The sequence below is a fragment of the Rutilus rutilus genome, assembly GCF_951802725.1.
Source record: "Rutilus rutilus genome assembly, chromosome: 22".
Lineage (NCBI taxonomy): Eukaryota > Metazoa > Chordata > Actinopteri > Cypriniformes > Leuciscidae > Rutilus > Rutilus rutilus.
In genome coordinates, this window is record NC_140227.1 from 122,501 (window position 1) to 132,182 (window position 9,682).

A 9,682-nucleotide genomic window follows, 5' to 3' on the forward strand; every position below is an offset into this window, starting at 1 on the left:
TCATCGCCACACTTTGTGTTTGTTGTTCCAGCACGACGTCACAGAAAAATAGAAACCGTTTCTAAAATAGAATTGTCGCGTGTCGCCGTCGCGGCTGGTTAGGACAAACACTCTGATTCACATGGAAAATAACTTTTTATCGTGTGTTGCGGTGTCGCGTCGCTTGTAGTTAGGACATGGTGTAAGGCGAGAAAGTTCGTCTCTGTTAAAGTTGTGGACCAGTGACTGATCTTTCCTTCTGTATTGTGACATACATCCGAGTGTAACGCTAAATGTAGGGCGGGGCTTGGTTCTGTGCATCAGTTGTTGATTGGTTGTTGAGATGTGGGCACGGCTTTCAAAGGTGTATGCAGATGAGTGTGACTCTGCAGGGGCGGAGTTTATGTGTTTCAGGGGTGGGGCTTAAGTGTTGCAGGGGCGGAGCTTAAGTGCACTAAATCACTGTCCTGCAGAGTTTAGTTCCAACCCTAATCAAACACACCTGAGCCAGCTAATCACGCTCTTCAGGATCGCTGGGAAAAGCTGGTTGGAAATAAACCCTGCAGGACAGCGAGGGCTGAAGACACTGAGGGACTCATCTCCAGGAGAATCCTGCATACGTCACGCAAGCATAGACGAATTGTTCTCAATAAGATCAATAACATGCATGTAGAAAATAGAGCAGGTCAGTTCCACTTCATGGCGGCGTTCACGTCACAACGACAGACATGCAGGTTTGATTGCAGAATAAATACCCTAGAAAGCGCCAGGTAAAGCTCCAGCTCAGCGATGCGCCGGCCGATGCAGCTGCGTTTGCCCACGCCGAAGGGAACCGAGGCGAACGGATGGTTTCCCTCGGACCGGCTCATCCAGCGCCGCGGGTCGAAGGAGTCCGGGTCTCGGAAGTGTTTCGGGTCACGGGACGTGGCGTAGTGGCAGAGAGTGATCAGAGTCTGTGAGGGATTGATCACACACATGCCTGTAAACACCAGCTTCACTAAGTGCACGTGGAGAGTTTTAAAGCACAAAAGCTTTACTCACGTTTCTAGGGATGAGATATCCTCCAACTTTAATATCTTTGTCTGGGATGACTCTCGCATTGGCCGGAATTACAGGATAGAGCCTGGAAATGTTTCAGTACTTAATTTGATATAATGAACTCATCAAAAGAAAAGGAACGGATAAACTGTATTTGACAGAAGAGTGAATTCACAAAACTTCAGCCCTTCTACCTGAGGATTTCCTTGATCACGGCCTTCATGAGAGGCATGGCAGCGACATCGCATGCGTTTGGGACGGTCCGGTCCTTCATCACGCCCAGAACCTCGTCCCGCAGAGCCTTCTGGACCTCCTGATGCCGAGAGAGCTCGTACAGGGACCAGGACAGCGTGCTGGAGATCTACAGCGATGAGAAAGAAACATACATCAGGAATTTGTATTTGGACACCCAACCTCAGTCTTTATTAGAATATCAGCCTGATATTATATAAAGGTATGACTTATCTAGAGGTGTGGATGCAGCATCGTGCAAAAGTAGTAGTTAAAGTGAATTGATCTGAATAATGACTCTTGTCTTCTGTAGAGCTGCTGATAGCTAAAACTGAATAAGTCTCATATTTGATGAAGTTTGCATCACTGATTCTGTTTATTACTGTGAATCTGCTTTAAAACCGTCTGTACTGTGTAAATCGCTGTAGAAAACTTGACCAAGGCCATTGGAGAAAGCCTGTGAAGTGTCTAATAACGAGTGGGTTAACCCGGTCAATCGAGTATCTGCCCCTGTGAAGCTTTTATTAGGCTACTGATATGACTGATAGACATGAATTTCAACAGATTTGTCAAAAGTAAAACTTTTTAATTAGGGTCCACGTCAGGGGTGTTGCTAGGGTCGGAAGAAATAAGGAGTATAGCCGCTGACAACAAGACCCCCCAGATATACTTAATATTCAACTATTAAAAAAAATTAATAAAATCGATTTCAATGAATGATTTAATGACTCACTTATAAAGACTTTATTTGTTTCGTTCCTGGATGAATCAGCGTTTTTGAAAGCATTTTTTTTAAACAGTCACTTGTCGCCACCTACTGGTGTAAAGATGTAATTTATACAATCTTTATTTGAAGCATCAAGTTTTTTTCAAAAGGTGATTTACTCCATTTTGATCTCTACCGTAGATATCAGTGTTTATATCTGAACTATAAACTTTAATCCCAGTACTTCTGTGATAATCTGAATGATTGTAAGCTGTTTCACATCTATACATGACAACGGCTCTCTCTGGATCAGAACTCAGATCTGAATGTTCGCTGTGATCCGACTTATCAAAGCTTTAATAGACAGAGCCGATTCGCCGTCATCAGAAGCACGGCTTCATAGAGACAGGAACTAAACAGAGCGTTACTGACAGACTGGGAAGAGAGGAGCTGCAACAATGGAGAATATGAGGAAATAATCAACATTCAAGAAGGAAAACCTGTTCAAGTAGAGCCTAAAACAACATCTAGACTGTAAAAGGGCAGAATAGGTCCTCATTAAACTTGCAATAACCCTGTTTTGCTCATAAGCAGTATTAAGTCATTGTTAAATATGCAAACTTGTTTTATTAAATAGATGAATCTGAGATAAAAAAAATGTTTTTTTGATTTTATGGGTATGTTCTGAATGGACATATGGTATTAATTTAATTTGTGTCGATCTCAATAATGTCATTTTAAAAACCATGCAAATGCCCTGTTTAATGTCACAGGGCTGGTGAGGGAGATTCATACTAACCCTAACCCAGACTGATAAAAAAGGAACATATTTTTCCAATGGAGTTGAAAATTATCTGTCATCAGTCTGTACTAGAAAGTGTGATCAGATATGGTCTGTCCACATGGTACGGTGATCTTTCTGTAAAATCAAAATCAAAGATACTATATATTGTTCGAACTTCGATTAAAATGATTGGACTGAAAGACTATCCTAGTATTCAGACTCTATATGAGCAATGCACATTAAATGAGGCTAAAAGGATTTTAAGCGAGCCATCTCATGTACTCTACCGCTCTTATGGACTCTTACCGTCTGGAAGAAGGTACAGAACTCTCCGTTATAAACGGAACAGGTTCAAAAACTCTTTTGTACCGGTATCAATTAAATTTTATGTATATGATGTGGATGAATATTTTGTGTACTTTTTTAATGTATCAGGTTTTGGCGAAATGCTGGCTATGGAGTCCATTACAAATAAAGTATATTTCATTTCATTCATTCCTACCGTGTCGACGCCAGCGAGGAGCAGCTCGGTCACATTACTGTACACAGACTTCAGCGGCACGCCGGCCTGAGACAGATAATAGGTCAGGTATCGTCCCTCTAAACGCTCTCCTCGAGACATCTTCTGCCTCTCCTCCTCAAGACGCTGATCGATGTGACCTTTCGCTGTGATGACAGGAAGAGTTTCAAAATCTCACACATCATTAAGGACATTACAATCCACATCATTACAGCCAGAATCACAGTACAGATGAAGAACATCCACATGACATTTCCAGCATTTAAGCCACATGTACTCTTTACGACGGTTCAAGTCAGGTTCTGGGGCAGTTTGGTAAATGATTTAGTCACTATTGTACATTGTTGGGTTCCGGCTGTAGAGCCCGTGCAGCAGTGCAACTGGGTGACCGTGAGACGCTGTAGTCGCAGGACAAAACACCGCTCTTCCGTTCCGATTACAACATTAAACAGGTTCTCCCCTCTCAGTGAAACACCCACTGAGAATCCTGTTGAATGTGCCCTAGTTATTGGTGATTCTATCACATGGAATGTGAAAATAGAGACACCAGCCACCATAGTCACATGTTTGCCGGGAGCCAGAGCGCCTGACATCAAAACAAATTTAAAAGTGCTGGCTAATGCTAATCGTAAATTCTCTAAGAATTTGTTCTTACACTGTAATTTGCTCTGGCCCCCTTCCTGTTCGCCGGAGTGATGAGATACTTAGTAGACTGTCCTCACTCAATGGCTGGCTGTCGAGATGGTGTCCGCAGAATAATACAGGGTTCATAGACAATTGGAAAAGTTTTTGGGGCAGACTTGACCTGTTGAAAAGAGATGGTATTCATCCCTCCTGGGATGGTGCTGCTCTTCTCTCTAGTAATATGGCACATAGTCTTAGAGCTCAAACATGACAATCTGGGACTCAGGTCAGGAAGCAGACAGACTGGCTAAACCGACCGTCTGCTAGCGGCCTCGCGTCACCAAGGTCAGATAAATCCCATCACATAGAGACTCTTTCACCTAGATATTATCATATAGAGACTGTGTCTGTTCCCCGAAGTACCTAGAAAAGCACTATATAAATGTAACGAATTATTATTATTATTATTATTATTATTATTATAACCTAGACATGTTGTGTTTGACAGAAACCTGGCTAAAACCAGACTATTACATTACTTTAAATGAGTCCACCCCGCAAGATTACTGTTATAAACATGAACCTCGTCTGAAAGGCAAAGGGGGAGGTGTTGCTGTAATTTATAGTAATATCTTCAGAATTACTGAGAGGTCTAGTTTCATATATAATTCTTTTGAAGTGTTGGTGCTTAATGTAACACTATCTAGTGTAAATGATAAATCGCGCTCGACATTTGTGCTGGCTACTGTATACAGGCCACCAGGGCACCATACAGACGTTCTCAAAGAATTTGCTGACTTTCTATCAGAGTTAGTACTGGCTGCAGATAAAGTCCTAATTGTTGGTGATTTTAATATACATGTAGATAACGAAAAAGATGCATTGGGATTGGCATTTAAAGACTCGAAGCTTTAAAGATTTAAAGACTTTGCTCGTTGGCCAGAGGAGAACTGAGTGACTGAGTCTGGGTTCTCCCAAGGTTTTTTTCTCAATTCTGCCCTGATGGAGGTTTGGTTCCTTCACTGTCGCCTTTTTCGGGGTTTTTTCACCTTTGTTGCCATTGGCTTTTGGCTTGGCTTAGTTGGGGACATTAAATTTAACATTTAATTTAATATTCAACAATATTATTGATCTGCCTGCATTGACAGCATTATATGAGAACTGAACTGAGCTGGACGATGACATCACGGTTTTCTCCAGAGCGGCTATATGTATAAATGAACTAAATTAATAACTTTTTTACAACAAAATGAAACATCACTGAACTTACTTAAGCTGGACTGTGACGCTTATTTCTTCTGGAAACAAACCTTGTTGCATTTTCCTGTTATCTCTGTAAAGCTGCTTTGAAACACTCTGTATTGTAAAAAGCGCTACATAAATAAATGTAACTTGACTTGACTCTTAGGGGTGCATTTGTTAGAAACTTAAAGCAAATACCTACATTTTAACCCAGTGATCATCAGCCAGTATTAATCTGGGGTTCATTTCCTGAACAATGATGTAACTTACTGCTTAAAGGTGAACTAAGTAACTTTTTTTACCTTAACTGAACAGCTTCGGAGTCATTGGAATGGTTACAGTATATTACTTATTTCGGGTTGAATGGTGGTCGTTTCGCACCCCCCTGGTGCCCGTGAGCCGCCGGCCGCCGCGTCAGGAAGTATCGCGTGATATCAGGTCTCGCGATGTAAACAATTGCTTTACGGCCAAGAGAAATCTGCTAAAATGCCGTCATTATTGCGCTCCCTCACGCTGTTCGAACCCGAATGAAGAAGATGTTTTAAAGAATATCCCATCTGCTTTGATGTCGTTGATCTGCTAGCCTCTGGTGTCTGAGAATAGCCAACGAGTTTTTACAACAGTGTTGTCAAATATCTATTCCGAAGCTGTGGGGGAGCTCTAGAGAGAAACCTGCGAGCAAAAAGCCAGAATACAGCGAAGAAATCCCGAAGTTACTGAATGCAGCTTTAACTACAACAGTACAGTGTAACTTCTGCCCATTAATCGACTCCAAATAGAACGGACATTAGATTATTATAGCTCATTTGCATGAAACACGGAAAGCCGTTTATTAAGAGAAACCTGCTGAAGACAAGAGTTCATGTTTACATGCGTAAATACACGTCCCTCCCGTATACATGCTTTCTCCACAAAAACACTTTCTTCTTGACACTAATATATAGAGATTGAAATAGATCGTATATAGATTAGATTGTACTGCATGTCAGCTTGTTGTTTTGCTCAAGAGTACGATCTATTCCAGTCCACAAGTCAAACTATTAAAACTATTCTTCTAACCACAGGTAAAGAGCTACAGGTCCAAACAAACACCTCTGCAATGCGATTTGGGATTGTTTGTTGGAACTATGATTTAACTATGTTAGTAATGATGACAGTTGCGACCACAGCTGGCTAATAATGCTTTGGGGAAACACCCCCTGGATTGCCAATATTACTTTTTCAAAGAATAATTTCCCCCTTCCACCAGAGCTTTTAAAACTACATGCACCATACTTGTTTTAACGTTTTAACGTCTTTGATGTTTGATGGTTTTTACAGACAGATATCTTTGAAATGTCACCTTTATATATTTAGCTGATGCTTTCATTCAAAGAGATTTACAAATGCCACTTGACTTACAAATATAAACTGCTTTATAAAACACTTAATTTCCTAGAATGCATTACCCATTGAATTTCACAAGTTTCAAGTTGAATCCGAATTCCTACAAGAGGTGTCCGTTTCAATTCAATTTCACACTCATTAATTAAAGGGAGCCAATTCTGAACCCAGTAACCTGTAACCTCTTGTACTCTTTCAGACACTCACCGAACCGGAACATGTCGTCCCAGCAGCGGCAGAAGGTTTCCCAGGGTTTGGGAAGGAGCCGGTGGAGCCACTGAGGCATAGCCATCGTGAGGAGAGTCATGACAAACATGCTGTTGATGGACTGGATGAAGCGCTCCGTCTCCACCGGAACCACTGGGTCGAGGCAGCCGATCCTGGACTCGAACAGCACAGAGGAAATGCCTTCAGGGAAGAGAAAACGTGGCATGAAGAAAGTGACCGTCTAAGTCATACAGCACTACACCAAACTCTGGTGTATCTGGTAAACCGTTGACTGGTTCTTCAGGAGTGTCAGTGCTTCACCTTCGAGACCGAAGCGGTAGAACTCGGCCGAGACGTCGGACACGAGGCCGCTAGCGTTCTCCCGCTGGCGTAGCTTGAGCTTCTCCACGAGGTCCGTGACGACGGAGTTCAGTGTGAGGTCGTACGCCTCCACAGCTTTGGGTCGTAACATGTGTTTCCCCAGCAGACGCCGCACGCTCTGCCACTCCTCGCCTTCACTGAACACACACACACACACACCGAGGGATCAATGACTACAAGCATACCATAAATCACAAGCAAAGGATGACGCTTCAGACCCCATCTACTATGAGAACGGCTGCAATCTTCAAATTACTAAGAGAATCAGACAATTCTCAGAACACAGTAATATCAACTCTAATAAAGACCGTGTGTGACTATAGCATGTGTGGATAACCGCGATCTGCAGCAACAAGGCAAGCAGAAGTCAGTGACAGACGCTGATATCTGGACTCATGACTGATGTGATGTGACCGTGTCCAGTCATGCAACTCATCTCTTCTTAAGCATTAAAACTGATTCAGCCAGTTTCAGCTCCCATCACCAGCGATAACCAGCCCGTGCTCAGACTCCCTCGTCACATTAAAAGAACATTATGGACTACTTTTATGATGACCTTTGTCTTTTTTTGGAGTTTGCCAGTTATCGTATGGAAAGGTTTTGTAAATAAAGTCATAATGGAGTGAATCCCCTTGTGTAGACTGTGAGATACAGCACATTTTGCACCTGATTACTCCTGCAAACAAGGTTTTTTAAAACTGCAGTTCTTCAGGAAGAGCTGTCTGCGACACACAGACGAGTAAAGCGTTGGGAGAGCGCGTACTCACGCTGTCAGGAGTCCGAACCCTTCTCCCCGGAGCCGCCGGTAATCCTTCCAGGACGAGAGATCGGATCGCATGGGCTGATGACCCTCCTGACGCAGAACCTGCTCGATCAGATCCGGTTCTGCCACATGAACCGTCAGGATGGGTCCGAATCTGGCCTTCCACACCGGCCCGTACTTACCCCTGCCCTCCAGCTGCAAACACAGGCACATATCATTCATGAGCTTATCGTTTCAGGTGTACACTAATGCACAGAGAAACGATTAACATGATTGGGTGTCAGGTTTAAAAAACAAACAAACAAAAACAAAAGAGTTCTTACTTGGGATCCACGGAAATGTTTAGAGAAAAACAGTGTAAAAAAAAGTTACAATTATTAATTAATTAAATATATATATAAAATATCAATCAATTAAAATTGGATTAAAATCAATAATACAAATTAGATTAATATAAACAACGCAAATGTGTTTTAAAAATTATGAAAAATTAGATTAAAATAAATTAGGGCTGTCAAAAGATTAATCGCGATTAATCACATCCAAAATAAAAGTTTGTGTTTACATAATATATGTGTGTGTACTGTGTATAATTATTTTGTATATATCAATACACACACATGCTTGTATATATTTAAGAAAAATGTGTAATTTATATATAAAAAAATTATATTTATATATAATATAAATTATATATAAATATATACAGTATATGTATGCAAATATTTCTTAAATACATACATGCATGTGTGTGTATTGATATATACAAAATAATTATACACAGTACACACACATATATTATGTAAACACAAACTTTTATTTTGGATGCGATTAATCTTTTAAGTACACAATAATAATTTCATCTAAACAAATCCATTTAAAAGTGCGTTAGTGGAGAGTGGAGAAAACTCAATGCAAGTTCACAGGTACTAAAAATTTCTCAAATAATATTTTTAATTGGAATGACATACACTTTAAATTTGTATAAATTAGGTCTTCATACGTGAAAACATATAGCTGCATTTTAAATTTAAGGATGAATGATAATGCACTACATGTAGTCGCTGCAGAGCTGCTGCCATTGTAACAGAATGTGTCATAATTTAGGGACTGCAGATGAACATAAGGGTCCCTCTTAAAATAAAATAAACATAATAACCATAGGAATCGAATAAGATCCAACTAGATCAAGTGAGTTTATAAGCAGCAGATATCAGTCCGCGCACCTGCATCTGGTGGAGGCGAGTGAGTCCGCGTCTGAAGAACAGATCCCACAGGAATCCCGCGGAAGAAGGTCCGGGCATGTGCTCGAGCGTCTTCACCTGCTGAGACGAGGGCGCGCGCATGACGTCAGCCCACCTGAGCAGAGGGAGCGCGCTCCTGCCGGTCATCTTCAGGGTCTGAGGAAGCATCTTCTCCAGTGCACGCGCGGATCACCTTCCACGCGCTCACCGGTGCTCTGTTTATATCGCACGAGCGCTCGCCTTCCGCGCACACCTTTCTGGGGCTCAGCCAATGGCGTGCAGGGAGCGCGAAAGCCCCGCCCACTTATCTGGGAAGTGGACGTGGTCTGACTAATGTTTCATAATGTGATACACGGAAATTTCTCTCACAGCTCTTAAAAGATTAGCACCTAAAGAGTTGACTCTTCTGAAATAAATCAATACATTGACTTGTCATGATGTAACCGGAGGACGGGTTATCAAGAAACCTGCACAGACATGACTGTGTGTCTATTCTCAGATCATTTATCTGTCTGGAGCACCTGATCCATAAGCAAACAGCATTAAAAATAAGAAATAAAAACAGCTTTAAAAATAAAAC

General features: G+C 41.6%; 1 protein-coding gene across 1 annotated transcript in view; it reads right to left on the reverse strand.

Moving 5' to 3' along the window:
- Positions 1–9,299, reverse strand: part of cyp27b1 (cytochrome P450, family 27, subfamily B, polypeptide 1) — a 13,771-nt gene extending 4,472 nt beyond the window's left edge. Inside the window, exons 1-8 of the mRNA XM_084395187.1 lie at positions 9,085–9,299; positions 7,863–8,053; positions 7,036–7,232; positions 6,715–6,915; positions 3,241–3,404; positions 1,212–1,378; positions 1,021–1,102; positions 735–932 (exon numbers count right to left, since the gene is read on the reverse strand). Coding sequence (XP_084251313.1) covers positions 735–932; positions 1,021–1,102; positions 1,212–1,378; positions 3,241–3,404; positions 6,715–6,915; positions 7,036–7,232; positions 7,863–8,053; positions 9,085–9,270 — 1,386 coding nt within the window. The 5' untranslated portion in view covers positions 9,271–9,299. The remainder of the gene's footprint in view (positions 1–734; positions 933–1,020; positions 1,103–1,211; positions 1,379–3,240; positions 3,405–6,714; positions 6,916–7,035; positions 7,233–7,862; positions 8,054–9,084) is intronic.
- Between the last annotated feature and the right edge of the window lie 383 nt (positions 9,300–9,682).